The sequence below is a fragment of the Micrasema longulum genome, unplaced genomic scaffold (assembly GCF_059751315.1).
Source record: "Micrasema longulum isolate JH-2025_06_02 unplaced genomic scaffold, ASM5975131v1 h1tg000552l, whole genome shotgun sequence".
NCBI lineage: Eukaryota > Metazoa > Arthropoda > Insecta > Trichoptera > Brachycentridae > Micrasema > Micrasema longulum.
Window position 1 is genome coordinate 302,264 of NW_028277748.1, and position 19,745 is coordinate 322,008.

At 31.5% G+C, this 19,745-nt stretch overlaps 1 protein-coding gene across 1 annotated transcript; it reads right to left on the minus strand.

Annotated features, from left to right (window-relative positions):
• Positions 1-249: 249 nt before the first annotated feature.
• LOC148280680 (breast cancer metastasis-suppressor 1-like) lies at positions 250-2,336 on the minus strand (the record flags this gene model as incomplete). Its single annotated transcript, XM_088228012.1, has 1 exon — positions 250-2,336. A coding segment is annotated over one exon (282 nt), but the record flags the coding sequence as incomplete, so codon positions are not given.
• Between the last annotated feature and the right edge of the window lie 17,409 nt (positions 2,337-19,745).

A 19,745-nucleotide genomic window follows, 5' to 3' on the forward strand; every position in this document is an offset into this window, starting at 1 on the left:
ATCTTAACGCAAAAAATAATAATCAAGATACGCTGGAATTGGTGTACCAATGCAGTGCAAAAAAGTGAATGATGATAATACGATAAATATTTTTTTAACAAAATATATGGCTTATTTGAAAAGTCAATTAATAAGTGATAAAAATTTAGAGCCTTATGCACCACTGGATACGGATAGTGGAGTAATATGTAGAAAAAACAATAAATTTAAATTAAAGGGTGGAGGGATAAAAATAGAAAACAAAAATTACAAAACTTTAAAATATATTTATTACAATAAAGTATTTTTTATAATATAAATTGACACAACACAATCCTTCTAAGTGAGGAAAATCAGTATTTAAATAGGTAATGTATGTTAGCGGTAGAATTTTCACATTGGCAGTAAAGATATAAAAAAGAAATAAATAATTAAAACAATGTATAATATTTAGTGGTTTTATCAGCTATAATTATCTTGAGCAATGTTAAACAATATGTCACATTTAAAAATCCGCTGTCTGCCAAGTAGTTAAAGTTTGAAATTATAAAAATTATATATTTTACGCTAAACCCTTAACTATAAGTTATCCTAAATTATAACTATTTATTTACATGAATATTTTATATGAAAACGTCTTCTATCGCACCGCTATAATCAAGGCAGGCATTAAAAAAGTAGAGAAATTTTTAAACATACTAAAATCACTTTAAAAAATGTGATTCATAAATTTCAAAAAATAATCGTGCTAAAATAAATAATAAAAATGACGTTAACCATTATTGTTGTGTAAGACGTTTAAAACAATAGAACACAAGGAAATTGTTCACTAACAAAGAGCAAATGAAATTGTTTCAAGAATTCTGCGGATTTACCAAATGTATATTGTAAAAAAAATACTAGACAACGTGTATTTGAAATAAAAAATAATTTACTGTTTCAATCAAAATGATTTCATTGACTTGGTTAACGAGTTATACATATACACATTAATGCCAGCTCCATAAACTGTCGTATGTTAAAAGAGTCAACTAAGGACAGCTGATTTAAGACATAATATGATATATGCAGTAGAGTTATAATAATAAATATGTTTAAACAAAAGTAAAATTGCGCGTCTTGCCTCAGCTCTCCCGAAGTTCCTGTTCTGAACATACTATAGTACACGATGCAGCCATCGACAAATGTTTATTAAGTATTCCCTATTTAAAATATAATAATGTTATCATACCCGTTGATTGGAGGTGTACATTTCCAAAACAAAAGTAGTATGATTCTGATGGAAAAAAGATTTTAGTTATACTGATACGAAAGTTTCGAAATAAGCCAAAGCGTTATGTATATCATCGCATATTTATAATAAATGCAGCCTCGATCTACTGGTGTGATTTTCACAATACACATGGGGTCTATGATAAAATGTTAAATGCAACAAAAACATTGTGTAATTCAAAAACAGGTACTCATTCGCTTCTAATTAGCCGAAATAAAAAGGATTCTGATGTATTTGAATACGAAAATGATTTTTTTTGAAGGTTTGTCATACGAAATATTTTGGATTTTTCATAAAAAACTAAGACGCAAATTGGACAAATTAAGAATTATGCCGACATATTTTGATTTTTCAGTAAAAATAATTTTTCATACCTTCATTAGGCGTGTATAGTAACAATTTGTATTTAATTATAATCATTAAAGTGAGCATGAAAAAATGCAAATGAAATCTGATTTTGTTACTACAAAAAATAATAAAAATCAGAAGACCAACGTAAGTTTAATTTTTAATTATTTGCCGCATACGGTCAATATTTAAATATCTTTACTAATGTCAACAGGATGTCGGGTCGCAGTTCGGAAGCGTTAAAAAACTGCATTGATTTCCACTGAATCTGATTATACCATGAAGAGATTTACTATATCAAATAAAATATTCGAAAATAAGGAGGCTCGAGTCGCGAACCTTGCGATACACTTTTACAAACAAGTTAAGTCCAACACACGCGATTGATCATAGCATTTGATCGATGTTTTGAGTGTCTGGTTGCGTGCGTTGGTTGCAAAGAGGTTTAGTATGGCTACGTGATCGTTCTTTTTAGAGCTTTTCGTATCGTCGTCCAGTCTTCCATGATGTCCTGTTCACTGAGCATATACACGATATAAGGACCACTGACTGTGACAGCCTTGCGGCGCGCCCTGCCGCGGAGGCCGGAGCTGGACTGGGCGCCGGAGGAGGTGGCTCCGGCACCAGAGTTCCAGTCGTTCCATGATAGTTCTACGTTCTGCCGGTCTTCCTCGAGGCGACGGATCTTGTCCATCAGTTCCTCTTGGATATAGTCACGTGCTAGCTGCATCTCGCTCTGTAAACAAAAGTTACAATTACACACAAAAACAAACAAAAAATCCGCATAAGTTAACCATCGCACCACACAAAACATTTCGCAGTCACAAAATCTACTGCGATACAACAGCATATAATAAACGACATGGCACACTGCATTCATCCAAAAAATATGATAATATTCACATCACTTCTATTTTCCAAAGGGATTGAGAAACATTTAATTGAATCATATTTTAATAAGTAACCTCGATTAACGTTTGTCAATTTAAGTAAAATTCAAATACATAATAATTCAGTGATAGCAAATTGCAACTGCAGGTTCCCAGTACTAAATATCTGGGATTAAAGATGTATCAATTTTTAAGATACGATGAACAAATTTAATATAAACTATTGCTGCAAAAATAAAACGCTTGATACATTTTTTCATTCCACTTAGAAACATTCTTAAAATCCCGGAACTGAAACACCTACACCATGCACTGGTTAATTACGTGTTGATATTTACGGTCTGATTGGATAGGGAGCTAACACATTGACCACCCCTCCTCCCTTGAACAAGTAATAATAATAAACCCGTTTTGTTATCCAAGTAACTTACTCCTAAAATCATTTAAGGTACTTAATATTATTAAACAGTGCATATTAAGAAAAGTATCAATTATTAAATAAGCGCCAGTAAAATATTACGAAAATGATTACTTAATGGTTTCCTATGATCTCGTAAAAAGGCGTCAATGTTTTTTTATCGATAAAGAGTAATTTTTTATTTTATTACTATTTTATAATAATTAAATTCACTAGCACGCGAAATTTATTAGCTTGGCACGTTAAATAATATGGTACGCTAAATTGCCATGCATATATCGCAATATTTAAATAATGAGATTATTTAATTCGTCACGTTTTTCAAGATTTCTCTCTCGAACTAACATTTTAAGAAAGTAAATATTTTTTTCAAAACCAGAGTGTATTATTATAGGATCTGTTAAGTAATTTCAATATATTTTTAGTCATTTTTCAGATAATTTTGACATGGTTAAGGAATGTGATATTTAAGAATTAATTTATTAGCGTTTTAACCAGTAAGAAAATAAATTATAACTATAGGCAATTTAGAAAAACTGAATATTTAAATTATACAGTAAAATTTTAATGAATTAATTATGAATTAACAAAACTAAAAATAATTACGGTCTGCAGAATTTCATGTACACCAATAAAATATTTAGCTCATTTACTTTACAAAAATTAACGAATAGAAAAATGAAAGAGCTATGGGTGGTTAAACATAGGGGGAATGTTGAAAGTGATAATTTAAACTGGCCAATAACAGGTGGTAAGTATTCTTTATATACTATTTTCAAATATATTTTCCATTATATTATCCTAAAATATATTATATGCTGCCACATGACTTAAAAACATGTCCTAGTAAAAATATTTTTTAAAATTATAACGAAAGCGGTTAAAAGACAGACTGATTCTGTACTGATTTATTATTCATTAATAAATTTAATTTAAAAATTCAATATTTTTATCCTCGATTTGTAAAATTTCATTGGTCTTTTTTATTTATTTTACCTCTCTATTCTATGTATATATTTTTAGATCTTTATCAAAATAGGTACTCTAATTTTAATACATATATCTATATATATTTTCCTTAGATATAAATGAAATTTTTGATTAATTTTAATTTAGTTTTTTATCATGATTTAGTTGCATGCATCAGTTTATACCTTTTCATGAGTTTTTTCCTGTAAATATTTTTTTCAATTTCATATATTTTTCCATTTTCATAAATTTTTTCAGTTACATACACTTTGACAGTTTTGATTTTTTAGTTCCATATTTTTTGGTAAGCTTATCATATTTTTATATATTATTCAATTTTGTATTAATTATCTTAATACATCTCTAAAAAAAAATAGCTGTCTACCTCAAAATAGGTATTTACTATACCTAGTGAGAATAGACAGTGCCCAATATGTTTGTATACTTTAATTTTACTTTGCTTTAATTTGACTTAATTTAGCGTATTTGTATATTTTCTACCATTACTGTTTTGCGAACAGATCATAATAATACTATACTTTGCAATAAACGCTGATTTATTTGGCACTGAGCTGAATTGAACTGAACTGATTTATTCACACACAATTTTACTTTCTAAAATAATAAAAAAACATAATCAATGCATATGTTTATTTTTCAATTTTACTGTATTTTTTTCTGTCTTCTTTTTGATAACTTTGAATTATTTTAAACTATTGTATTTTGTTTTTGGTCAAGGTTTTATTTGTGTCTGTATTTAAATATCTCTTTTATTACATTTTTATTAACACTAATGTTTGAGAACTCGGTGGCAAAAAATTCATAGTTTATCGGGAAAATTATTTTTAAATGTAACATAATATTGTAATATAACATATTATGTAAAAAAACTAATAAAGACTAAATAAAAATGTTAAAAATCTATGTTAAAAAATCAATGAATGTTAATAAGCTCCCTAGATAATTAAAACCAGTAGGTTTACAAAGATTTAGACATACGTACTCGCATAGAGTAGGTAAAAATGATTAAATAAAATTATTTTTAAATTAAGATTACCCGTAGAACAAATTTGAAATCCGTTTTACTTTAAATAAAGGAACATCGTATTTACAGAGCACATAAAAAGTCTTCTAAATTCAAATTCGCGCGTTCGCCTTTATACAGACACATCGCGTAGTAATACTTAATTTACATATCTCTTTTCCTTTCTCTCGCGCACTAGACATGGGATTACGGGCTGACCTGTCCCGCTTGCACTCGCACAGCCGAAGGACAATGCACCCCGAAAGTGACGAAAAAAACCCGCGAAAATAATAAAAGGGACTGGAATTGAGAATCATGGTTGAAAGCTCGCTAAGTGGACGCCGTGATGTATTCAATACGAGTTTTGTTTACAAGGTAAGGAGAAAACGCGGTCTGACTTTTCTTTATACAAACGTATTCACGTATTTTCTCCCTGGATTATGGCACTTGTCAGTGATTTTTTTACACAATAAATATTTACATCTCTATTGTTTTGCTTTTTTTATAAACTGTTTCTCATGAAATCTAGATCATCCAAAAACCCATAAAAGCGCCCAGTTTTATCTGTCGCCTTCGGGCGTACGGTATAAAAAATTAAATAAATAAATTCGAAAAACGGAAAAAGTACTGACGCCGAAAATTTCATTCTGATACTCTGATAAAAAATAAAATCGATTTAGATTTGGGGTGCGGAAAATGGTATGACGAAATCTCGATTTTGTCGATTTTATTGAGGCATAATCAGCCCGTCGAGCAGTTGTATTATTCGCTCAATATCAGGGAAACATCTGCGAGATTGGCGGCCTCCGTGGTGTAGTGGTCAAGACGCTTGACTCACGCACGGAAGGTTCCGGGTTCGATTCCCGGTGAGAACACAAAAAAAATAAAATGTGGTTTTTCTCAAGCCTGGGTGCTCTGTGATGTAATTCACCAATGTAATTAGGCCTCCTGGCCTGTTGTGGTGCAAAAAAAATGTAATTTAATGTAATGTAATTTAATTTTAATTTTAATGAGAGACTGACAGAAAAACTATGTTCAAATAGATGCATATTTATATATTTATCTACCACCGCATTTCCTTTAAAAGGTTAAAATAGAGTTGATGAGTTTTACAAAAAAAATAAGAAGGTAATTTGCATCTTTGTTATATTTTTCTATACATAAATGTCAAACTTATGTTTGTTATTTATAATCAATGTATTGTAATACTTTATTTGTAATATTATTTCAGTGTTATGAATGTTATTATTTTACCTTTGAGTTACTATGTCTTGTTCCGAAATGAGTTATGTTCGCTTATTAACTCCTGGGAACACAATATTTAGTTTGAGTTTTAAATAAATAAATATGGAAGTCTAGGCACAGATTTTCTGACAGGTCGTAAGCCCGGTAAATGCCTAGATATCAACATTACTGTCACAAAAATCTTCTTCACCTATGTTGTAATGTCGATTAAGCTTGTTTTAGCGATTGTGATAGACCGATTTTACACAATTGAATAAAATTTTGAATTTGAGTTACTGACGTATAATAAATAGACACGTTATTCCTATACTAGTAACATCTAAGAAAGAGCAAATGTAGCGATGCCAGCGGAAGCACAACACGATACACATGTAATCATTCATGATATAAGAAAGAGACCTACATACCCATTTCATTATTTATTCTAATTTTTTTTATAATTTTCTTTTATTAAAAATAATGTTCCCTGTTCATGCTCCATAAAATACCGTCCAGGTAATTCTCAAAAAGAGCATTTTTCGTTTGAATTGGGATTTATTGGAGTTTATAATCGCTTTGAAGTGGGCAATTTTTATCGCAAAAGACTATTTAAAATATAAATGAAAACTATTTTAAATGAAGTAAGGAACGCGGACTAAAATTTCAGGGTCATTAATTGGTTCTATTCGATCATATGTCGTCGAGATGACAAGTAGATAGAACATACCGAGGTAGATACAGATAGAACAGAAGTTAAGTATACCGTCTAGATACGTTCAGATGAAGATATCGTTCATAATTGAGGCCCAGAACGATGTCATGTTTTAAATGGGTTGATGCAATATAGGTTATTCTTTTCAATAAGCTATTTTGGGAAATAGTATGAACCTATAAACTGTGAAATACTCTTGGGCCTGAAAGGTTTTATTTTTTGAGATATCTGAATCAGGGTGTCCTCAAAACTGAAAAATGTCGTAAAAGGGTTGCTTTGTATGAGTTAATATATTATGTAGAATAGTCAGAAGAGGGATGGCGACAGCTTGGGTTTGCCCGATCGTACTTGGTTCTCCCGGTCTTTAAATAAGCTTATAAATATACCCATCACTGTCAAACGAGGAAGTTCAGTGCTAGGGGAAAATGAATACAAAAAATGTTTTCTTACAAGCGGTAAAAATCATAGCATTTAATGAGGAAGTTCAATGGATTTAAATATCCGAGAATGTATATTTATTAATAGACTATTGAATTAAGCCAAAAAAATATATATTATTAGATTAAGATGATTTTTCAAAGTTTTGTGTTTTTGAAATTACTTCGCGTGTGAAGTCTCAAGCTCTCTTTCCCTTCTGCTCGATGAGTTCTGCTGATGCGTCAGATGACTTACCGTAAACCAGAAATATATCACAATTCTCTTATCACTGGTTGATTCGGAAGAACTAGTGACGTCATGCAAAGTAGTTCGTTTTATTAAAAAATCATTTTTTTATACATTTTCTAGAAACTTCGCCGTAAAAATTATATGCTCTAATTCTAATCGTGTCTAAAAATACATTTTTGTATCCAATTTCCCGTAGGGCTGAAGTTTCTTGAAGACGTAGAAAAAATAATAAAAATGAACTACGTCACAAGTTTTTAAGATATAAACAATGATAGTTTTGTGGTAGATTTCCGGTTTACGGGAAGCCAATCCACCAATCAGCAGAACTCGCCCAAGAGAAATTGTGACGTCATACGCGGAGTAATTTCAAAATTATTAAAAAATCATAGTACTGATAATTTTTTTTGGCTTAGTTTAATAAAAAAAATTAATAAAAAAACCACTGAACTTCCTTATTTGAAAAATCGGTTTGATGGTGAAAGAAAAATTCAATATATAGACTGAGGTGCGCTGACAGCGATAGGGGCGGATATCCAAAGAAGTATATAAATTTTAAAAACCCCAAACTTTAAGAACAAATAACATTTACATATAAATAAAGTAATTATCCATTCGTTACAGCTTAAAAGTTGGTTAGCAATATTCAGATCTGAAACAAGGTCTCAAGACCTGTAGAACGAATCCGAGTGGTGCATTGGGATGTTTTATTTATTATTATTATTCTTTAAATATACCTATATAGGATTCATCGAATCTCTTATAATCCGTCAATAAATAAATTATAACTATAAAATATAAATCAATGTTATTTAAATCATTAAAATATAAATCACTAATAAGTAAATTAAACCTATCAAACGAATGTAAAACAAAAAAATAAAATTAATCAATTATAATAAATAATCGCCAATCTAATGCTACGCTGTCTTGACCTGCTCTAATTCAATTTAAAACATCAGTTAATTTTTGTTTATTATATTTTTTTCAATTATCGCGTTTTTTTCCGTTTTGGGATATTCCGCGCAAAGTGGGAAAATGACGTAAATTTTTAATTTCAATTTAATAAATCCGTACAAAAATATGTTTTTTGTTTTTTTTTTTTTTCTAATACTGTTATTAGATTTTTATTTTAGGAGTATTAAAACAAAAGTGATCAATATTACACGCTTTATAACACAAACAATCTCTCATTAATGTTGAGTAGTTCGGCATAAATTTGACTTCAAAGGTAAAAAGGTAGAATTTTTGAGTGTCTCACATTCATTCAAACGATAATTACACACAAAACATGAATTGTTTGGGTTTTTCTTGAAAACTGTATAATAAAATGGTTTTATATCTTCATTTAAAAAAAGATTTTACTATTGTATAAATTCTGATGACACAATTACAAAGTTGGTCAAATTCTGGAATCAAATGTCCTACCAGTCACAGTTTGCCCACCACATGCCGTACACCGCATCTGACGACATAAGTCTCCATGGCGGTGCCCACATACACGGAAAATTTGCTCGTTGCCTGTCTGAAATCTGGTAGCCTTAGCACCTTTGTGCTGGAAGAAGGTTACCCAGAAGTACATAATACGCACTTCATGGATTAAGAAAAGAGGGAAGTGAATTCTTTACTAACTGGGATTAAATTGATTGGGCATGACCAATTCGCCAAAATGATTGAAAACTCTTTCCAGTCACAATGGAATGCTCCTTTTGCCTTCGAATGGCAAATGTATTTATTGACATTTTTCTAAGAACATACTGAAGAAATTAAATATTTACAACCATAATAATCTTTCTAAAGAGAATACAATATTTGAGTTTGTCGAAATGTTTGTAAACAAAATACTGGGAGTCATTAAGATTAACAAATTACAACAGGGATGGAGAATACCTTAGAAAAGGGAATATGGAAGTCGAGGCATATACAGGGCTTATGACCTGTCATTGGCTGGTTTAAGAATTCCGAGGGGGTGAAATCTAGTCTCGTCTACAAAAATTTGGACAAACTCAAATATTGTAATAAAACCAACTGGTCCAAGAAGTTTGAAAATTGAAAAATTGTTTTCAGGCGTTGCCTAGTATGTGAAATAATTCAGTCAGATGAATCTCTTTACAACAATAAAGGTTTCAGCTCTTTAACCTCACTCAAATCAACAAATGGAAGAATTAAAGAAATATAGATGTCTAAACATAGGCAAAATGGTGAATGTTACACAGTGTGTAAAGTGGCCACTTAAACCAGCCAATGATAGGTCATAAGCCCTGTTTATGCCTAGACTTCCATATTCACTTTTCTAAGGTAGTCTCCACCCCTGTTGTAGTTTGTTCATCTAAAGAAAATAATTTAAAAAAAAGGGTTTTAACTAAAAAAAAAAAATTAAAACTTATTTTTAAATAATTCTGTACCCCAGAAGCAGACGGATGCAAATACAGAATTTGATAATATGAAATTTCGATTTACGTATGCAGTTTATGATCAGGTCGATTGATTTTAAAGAAATGTAAGTCTTATGGTAGAACTAATGTATTAAGGCGGCCTCCGTGGTGTAGTGGTCAAGACGCTTGACTCACGCGTGAAGGTTCCGGGTTCGATTCCCGGTGAGAACACAAAAATAAAAAATGTGATTTTTCTCAAGCCTGGGTTCTCTGTGATGTAATTCACCACTGTAATTAGGCCTCCTGGCCTGTTGTGCTGCAAAAAAAAAAAAAAGTAAAAAATGTAAGATACTTAAAATACAAATTAATGCTATAAATTATTAGAAATCACTTAGAGACAGTAGATTCTTTGGGCTTTTGTTGAAAATTCGACGTTTGGATTTGCATCCGTCTGCCTCTGAGGTAAAGAATTTAACTCAGAACTACAACAAAGTTTGTTGGATTTTAAATGCTTTTGTTTCTTTTTAAAAACCAAACTGCATATTTTTCTTTAATACCTTTCCTGTTCACATCATTATTCTTAAATCACTTGAAGAAATGATACTTTGATGGGTAATTTGGACATAAAATAAAAAAAACATTACAAGTTAGGTACATGGATAATATTTTTTATGACGAAAAACAACATATTTTGATCATGTTCGATGGTTATTCCTAAATGCAGGTATCCATGTAACTGCAGCGAGGGTCGGGGTACACAAAAGAACTCAAGGAAGGAATATACCTGATCCTGAATAAAATTACGTCCTGCAAACCCCATTGCCTCGGCCCCTAAAGGAGCTTTCAAAGCATTACTAAAGGTTCACGAGATTATCATAATACTCGGTACTTAACAATGCGTATGAACAGATATATTACAGATGGGAATTTTTGTTACTGGCAGGTAAAAATGGGTAAGGAAGATGAACATATAAAAACTAGACGAATATTATTTATTACAACAACAAACCATCACGCGGTTCTCCCGTAAGGGTAGGCAGAGAGGATAGAATGCCGCATCACTCTATCTTTGCATACATATCTCGCTTCCTCTACATTCATACATCTTCCCATGCACGCATGCCGATTATTCCGACTTTTGACATGTCCATTTTCAAGTATTTGTTGGATTTGTTCATGCCAAGTCTTTCTCGGTCTTCCTCTATTTCTGCATTCATCAACATTCGCGTTATAAATATTCTTAGCCGTTCTTTCGCTGTCCATTCGCTCTACATGTCCAAACCGGCGCAGAGCTCCTTTCTTGATTTTGTCGATATTCTCAGCCTTGCATAATGAACGGATCTCAACATTTGTGCATCTGTCGTACGTAGTTTTACCACACATTCGCCTAAGTTATTTAAAAAAAAAGACTAACTAGGTAAAACTCTATTTTGGAGGCTTATCGGCAGATGAGAGAGGATATAGAAGGAAGTGATGGTTTATAGGAGGAAAAATTCATTAACATTTTCTTGTATACCCACGAACAGGCCATGCCTTTGTGGGATTTTTTTGTCTACAAGTTTTACTATTAATATGTATTTCATTGCTATGTTATTATGCTTGATTTTTTTAATACTCTGTTTTATCACTTATGTTTATCGTAAAAAAACAACAAAAAAAAAGTTCTAAAAAATACAACACACCCAGACCAATCGAGAAAAAAATATTTCTTGGATTTATTTCTTGTAATATATACATGTTTGGATAGTTAAAATAGCGCCATTTTTGTGAAAATCACCTCAAGGGCGCTGTAAAATAAATAAATATCCCAGCACGTCTTGCAGCTACAGAGCGCATGGACGGTTGGGATTCTATTTCCTCGTCTCTAATTATGAAATATAGGAGCTAGATAACAGCACGTCTTGCAGCTTCAGAGCGCATGGAAAGAAATCTAGCTCCTATTTACATTTTTTCATTTTATTTTATTTGCCAGTGAAGTTTAGAGTTTAAGTGATATTTTAAAAAACGAAATAAAAAGCAAACTTATAAAAATAGAAGTTAGACAACAACAAGTCTTGCAGCTACTGAGCGCATAGACGGTTGAAATTCTAGACCCCATTTACTAAATTTAGATATTTGATAGTTGATAACATTTACATAATATGATAGCTAACATCACAAAAAGTCTTGTAGCTTCAAAACGCATTGACGAGTGGAATTTCAACAACATAAGAATGATTTTAAAAAGTTAACAATAAAAAATAATAATTTTTAAAAAAATACAATAATATTACCATGTCTCACTCAGAAATCTTCCTATGTGATGAATCACTTCGGGGGTAAGTGAGGATAGGAGAGAAGCGGCATTTATGGGAAAATTTATGTTTGTAAGTTTAAAATAATTATTATGTCCTACCGTTATTGGGCAGCCAAAAAGTGTGTGGTCAGGCGTTTCCAAGTCTTGGTCAAGTAGGGTAATATATTGTAATATAGTTACAAATCGTCGGGATTGTAACTGGCGGGAATCGAACCAGCGACGCCAGTTTTACAATTAGCCGTCTAACCAACTGCGCCACGGCGCCTACTTAGTTAGATTTTATGTTATAAATAGAAATGGAAAATTATAACTGAATTTGTGGTTTGGACGTAAAACACTGAACACATCGCAAACCCAATGCAAAACATTAAATTCCGAGATAATTGAATTGTCCCCACGCAGACGGGTATTTACCTCAGAGTAATAATTAACTAGAGAAGCCCTGAAGCTCTATTGCATAGAAGAAAAGCGTTCCAAACTTTTGGTTTGGTTTTTAGTTAGATTTATAGTTTAACAACAAATGTGTAACGAACGGTTTCAGTTTTCGCTTGCAATTCTTGACCCGAGTACCTACGGCCCGTTTTATTTATTTAATTTTACAATACACCCAAGGGGCATTTACAAAAAATATACAGGTAAGTACAAACAAAGTAAGTAATAATTTAAAAAATAAACAACGCTTTTTTGTATACATGTAGAAACAATAAAAAGCATACTGCCATGCAAAATAAAAAGTGAAACTTTACAAAGTAAAAAAGAAAAAAATATATGGATATAAGAAAAGTAATTGCATTACAAAGCAAATTGTAAATAACTTGTAAAGAATGTAAACAAAATATATATATATATACGTATACTTTTACGTACAAATTATTGTCAAAAACAAGTAATAAAAATCAGTTTACAGTAAGTATATATAAGATAATAATATAATATCTGGTACACAAAAATATTTGATGCATTTATTTCAAAAGATAGGATATTATTATCCAAAAATTAAAATAATACACATCAAAAATAGAAAAAAAAAATGTATGAAAAAGAAAGTTTCATTACGTCATTAATAATTAGTTTTAAACAGTGCATTTAAGAACGTTTTAAAATGGATAATTGTCGTATTAAAAATGTCTATATCACAAGTAAACTTGTTGGCTAAGGAATGTAAACGCGGAAAAGGAGAGTGTCGTGCATGGTTAGTACCAACGTATGTACTCGTAGTTGCTGTAATATGTAGCAAATATCGTAGTTAATAAACATAGTATGGTTTTTCTCCGTATGGGCGACTGTAGTCAGTGGCGTGTTATTACTCTAAGGTGTATACCATATAATCTAAACAAAAGGTACCATTGACAATCGTCACTTTTGTGAAATAAGCATAATTTAAATTTAAAAAAAATAGATTGACTTAATAGAGCTTTGCCTAAGAGTTTTTGATGAATTACTGAAAAAAAAAAACAAATCACGGATAACTCTTTAACACGGGCACGATTTAATTGTTGGACTTAAATCTAAAGGGGCTTGGATTTAAAGGGACTATTGTCATAAATCGCAAAACAGCGAATAAAATAAAGACGAGGAAAAAATAATTTACATGAAAAATCACAAAGTTAGTGCTTTAAATAATACATATTTTAATGAGTAATTTTCCAAGCATCATCACCATTGTTATTAGTGGTGCATAGGGCGGTGTATTGGTACTACATTTTTTATGTATCTGGATCATTTTTTTTACATGGAAGGTAAGGTGATCAGTTTTACTCTGCAATGCCAGTTCAGGGACAGTGAAATACCGCATTGCAAAAGAAAGTTAAGACGCTTGACTCTCACACGAAAGGTTCCGGGTTCAATTCCCGGTGAAAACACAAAATGTGATTTATTCAAGCTGTGCTGTAATTCTTTTTTTTAATCGAATCAATTTAATCAAAATTTATTTGTTTTTAATATTGTTGACTCCCCTTCGTGCTGCTGCGGATATCCTAACCAATCTTCTGAACACATCCTGTGGTCTTGTCCCTTTCCCCTTCTCTATGATTACCGAATGGAGCTTCTCGCTACTATCCGTGGCCCAGTTATAGGTCCTGTCGGATATATAGATCTAATGGCTTCTAAAAAGAATTTCAAGGCTTTTAAAAAGTTTTGTAATCATTTCGGCGAATTGATCATGTCCAATCAATTTAATCCCAGTCAGTGAAGAATTCACTTCCCTCTCTTCTCAATCCAATGAAGTACATATATGTACTTCTGGATTACTTTCTTTCAGCACAAAGATGCTAAGGCTACCAGATTTCAGAGAGCTCCTTCGGGCAGCTTTTCTCGTTTGACAACGAGCAAATTTTCCGTGTATGTGGGCACCGCCAAGGAGACTTATGTCCTCAGATGCGGTGTGCGGTATGTGGTGGGCAAGCTGTGCTGTAATTCACCAATGTAATTTGGCCTCCAGGCCTGTTGTGCAAAAAAAAGAGAATGAAGTGAAATAAAATTGTCGGCGCTCTTGTCTACCATGCAAGAGGTCTCGGGTTCAATTCCCGAGATGGTGACATAAAATATGTATTATAAAGGCGTTTTTACACAGGAATATTTCACACTCCCAGGACGGGGCACCTAAAGCGCGAGACTGATAATCTTACCCTTATGTAATTTACGATACGCTGAGGTTGGTGTACGAATGCAGTGGTTTATATGTGCGGAAAGGGAATAATAAATTAATGAAAATATTTGTTTATTGTTTTTTTTTGTCGTAAATGCTTGTCTTCTAATAATAATGATTCAGACAACCCTCAATGCACGGATCCCGACAATTTTACTTTCAAAAAGTTTCAGTGATAACTTTATCTGTTAGGTCTAATTTTTCTAATTTAGATTAATACCGCAATAGAGACGGAAAAATCTTTTGGACGATGGAATAACGGAAGCCTGAGCATATATATCATTTGAAATTTATAATTCGTATTTTGCCTTTTAAATGGTAAGGTATACGATTATCCGGCACTACCCAGTTTTTCGGCACTATTGAAGTTATTTAACTCATAGATACACTTTTTGTGAAAATATAATTTATTAATTTGATTTTTTATTTATTCATACACATACATATACGAGGTGTGTTCAGAAAATAGCGAGAATTTTAAAATTTCGCGGGCTTGGAGAGTCCGATTGTCAAATTATTTTTTAAAGCCACTATGGTCAAAAGAATTAGAAAACTTATTTATGTATTCATTAGACTAAGAAATATTTTATCTCTAAAACTTATAAAAACAGTCTATTATGCTTTAATTTTATTTTTATTTTATTTTATTTTTGCACCACAACAGGCCAGGAGGCCCAATTACAGCGGTGAATTACATCACAGAACACCCAGGCTTGAGAAAAATCACATTTAATTTTTGTGTTCTCACCGGGAATCGAACCCGGAACCTTCCGTCTGTGAGTCAAGCGTCTTGACCACTACACCACGGAGGCCGCCAAATACAGTCAATTCTGCAGTATGGAATTATAGGCTGGGGAGGAGCTTATAGGACAAACTTAAAATCACTCTCTATTATTCAAAAAAAGATTGCAAAAATAATTCTTAAAAAGCCCAGAACTTACCCATCAAAACTAGTATTCGAAGAACTTAATATACCAACAATTGAAGAAATTTTAAATAAAATAATGCATGAAGTCTGCCGCCAGAGTGCAGAATAATCGTACTATAGACATTTTTATCGCCTACTGCTATGTCAATTAAGAATCCGATGGTGATGGTTGTGTTTTTGGTAAGGAACGAGGCAAAGTTTTAATGTTGTTATCTTCTAAATCAGAATTCAAAATCTTTAAATAAATTGAATTAAATAATTTAACCAATTTTGATTAAATTTAGCATCAGCGCTGCTATTCCGAACGCTCTCGAGGCCGTAGAAAATACCTTAATAGAGCGTATGTAGTATGTAAATACGCGCTATAAAAGTTTTTTCAATGGCCGCGAGAGCGTTTGGAATAGCAACCTGGGGTGGTATTCTGGATCTTCTCTATCTCCTAGAGAGTTATTTATTTGAAGATTTTTATTTTTTATTTGCTTCATATAATGGCCATGCTGATGATTGAACGTCAAATGGTATATAAAAATTCTTTGAAAACGGAAAAAAACGAATACGGTTTGATCAATTCAACCTAATTAAGTGTTTTAAGTAATGCTTAAGGTCGCAATAATGTTCTAAATGAAAATTTTCATATTTAGTCGCACATGTTCATATTTGTTTGACGTTTATGTATTAGTGTTGCCATTATATGAAGCAAATAAAAAATTAAAAAATTCAAATTTATCACTCTCTACGGGGTAGAAAAGAGATCTAGAATACCACCCCTGGGCATGGTACCGAATATCTGTAAACAAAATAATGCACTGAGTTAGTTTGTCAGCATTGGGTGCCGATCATTTATTTCTAATCTTCTGTAGAAATTGTTATCCGAGCATTAAAAATATATTCATGCAAGTTATTTGAACTGTTTTTGATATAAAAACGTTATTTTTATTAAAATATCATAAACATGTCTAATTTAGTATTTAAATAAACAATATAATTAAGAAAATATCTCAGCAAAATGTCAACTAATTGCTCGTCCCAACTCAAGACAGGACTTTTAGTCCCATCGAGTGGGGACTCATGTCCCGAGTAATGTGTAATAAACTGTATTTAAATAAATAAATAAATATTGTTTTAATCTTTTAAGTGCCGATAACTGTTTAATTTTCCACTTTCGGAGTCAGATACGTTTGCGCTACATTTACAGGAATGGTTTTAGTTCTAGCTGGCGAATGAGTTTCCGTTTTGATCAAAGGGTCCGGAACAACATTCAATTTATTACAGTGGGTACCCAATTTTATTACGCACAAACTGACGCGTTTTCGTTAAATGAATTAACTGAGCTTTACTCAATTTACATTTTGTACATTAATCAATCAAAGCGGTAAAAACTTCCGTCTAATTTAATAAAAACATATTTCGTACATTTTGCTTATTTTATTTTATTTTATTTTAATAAACGAATTTCTGTGTCTTTTAAATGTTACCTATAAACAATAATAATCAAAATACACATAAATAAATAAATACAGAGTCTAGTTAATATTCCTAAGATGAATATATATAACAATACATGGTACAGTAAACAAAACACTAAAAAGCGTTCTTTCGAAATTAAGGTAAATTTTGGAATAAAAGCAAACGAAATAATATACCTAAATGTTATTGAATTTTTTTATATAACCACTTACCGACTTTTCTATGTCTACCGGTTTCGAGACGTACCCGTATCTTCGTTAGGGTACCAATTAAACCCACTATACACCTTCACCATAGTCGTTGGGTAGACATAGAAAAGTCGGTATGTAGTTTTTACAATATTTCATAAGATTTAGTAAAATGTTTGACCACAAAGTTAGTTCTTTAAATATAATGAATAATATATATGATTTTCATTTAGAAACATCGGCTGGTCTGTCATTAAACCGTATATTTTTTATGTTATGATTTTATTGTTGACTGTTTGGTTCTGTAAAATAAATAAATAAATAAATAAATAATAATATATCTGCGAATCTACCATAATATTTGTGGATCTAAGATGGCCAACGCCAGAAAAAAAATTTTCTTGACAACATTTTGTAGAGGGTGGATGTAGATAAAAAAATACACATTTAACCATTTTATGTACACATAAATATGTGGTAATGTTTTATCAATATTCGTTATTCAACTACTTTGGTACAACTTAATTTGTCAGCATGCGTCGCACTCCGAGTATAAACACAAGTTGGTACGTGATTACAACACCATGTTTGCTAGTATGGAAGGGCTAGCTGTTCCTAGATATTGCAATAAATATGGCAAAAGGACACTGCAATACAGTATACTTAAAATATTTAACATGTTACCAAAAAATATTAAAAATACTGAGTTAAATACAGGAGTGAGACGTACGCTCAAATTATGGTTAATCGAAAAAATATTTTTGTATTAGTGATAGTTTTTAGTTTTTGATAGTGTAATCAAATATGGTATATGTAATGTTTTTTTAAATAAAATTATTATTAATGTAGGTTCAGTATAAATAATTTAAGCAATTTATAAGAACCTGCTGACGAGTTGTATGTATACAACTCAGCGGGACTTTAATATAAAACTATTATGTAAATATTTTTGAAAAAAATATATAAAAAAGCACGCCAAACAGTTCATTATAACGCCACAAAATAGCTGAAATATTACTCTCCTGGAATATTGCGATTGACGACATTGCCCCTTTTACACACGGTGTTTCAGGGCCAGACCGCGAAATTTCAGAGGAACATTCCTCATGGTCAACGTGAAAAAAAATCCTAACAATTTTTTTCCCAATACTCTTTTTTTAATGTTTTTTTTTTTATATAATTTAAAAATCGAGTTAGTCTTTAATTTTTCGTACTAGCATCCCTTCCATAAACCCTTACCCCTCCCCTGCAACAAAAAAACAAAAAAAGCATATTTGACCAACGAAGCGATACGTACCGGATGCGTATTTACACCATTTTCAAATTATTGAAATAAAACATAAAAAATAAGTTTTTGGAAAAAAGATTGAGGATTTTTTAACGTTTTTCGTGAGGAACGTTCCTCTGAAGGTTCGCGGTTTGGCCCTGAAATACGTGTATATATCCGAACCACATAAATATAACAGTATACTTTCGCGAAAATTTTCTACGCTTATTAGTTCATGGCTTACATCTTCATTCGCATTCTCAAAGAACCCTCTTTATTTCCGTCCATAATTCCTCCTTCATGTACAGCTCATATTATACTGTCCATACGGTTCCACTGTGGAATTATCTTCTATCCACTATTCATTTCTCTTCCTTAATCTCTCCTCTTTTACTTTCCCTTAATTCCCCCTTTCACATTGAAAAATAGTATCGATATCAATTTATTAATATATTTCAGTATCTATTTTATTTAGTTTTATTCCTTTCGCTTACATATTGAAAAAAAAAAACAAATATTATGTCATTTATTTGTTGGAAAACATCGCCATTTAATAAAAAATAAAAAATAAATATGGACAGTATATATATAAAGATAGTCTCTAGGGTCAGTTTCAAAAGTAAAGTTAAGTTAAGTTTAAGGATTAATAGCGGATATCGCATACACAAAATCAATGAAAAATTTGTGAAAGTTTAACCAAATAACAGATAAAATACACATGTTTATTAACTTAATAACATCGTTAACCTTAATTTCGTTGCAACAGAGAGGTAAAACAGTTTTGAGAAGGGAATGTTGAAGTCTATGGCATTTACAGGGTTTATTACCTATCATTAGCCGCTTTAAGTGGCCACTTTCAGCACTGCGTAATAATTACCATTCTTCCTATGTTTAAGCATACGAATTTCCTAAACTCTTCCCTTTGTTGACTTTTGTGAAGTGAAGTAGATACAGATTTCAGCTCCTTTACTCCACCAAAAGTCAACAGATGAACAGTTGAGGAATGTGGATGTTTAATGGGCAGAATGGTGAATGTTACGCAGTGTGTAAAGTGACCACTTAAACCAACAAATGACA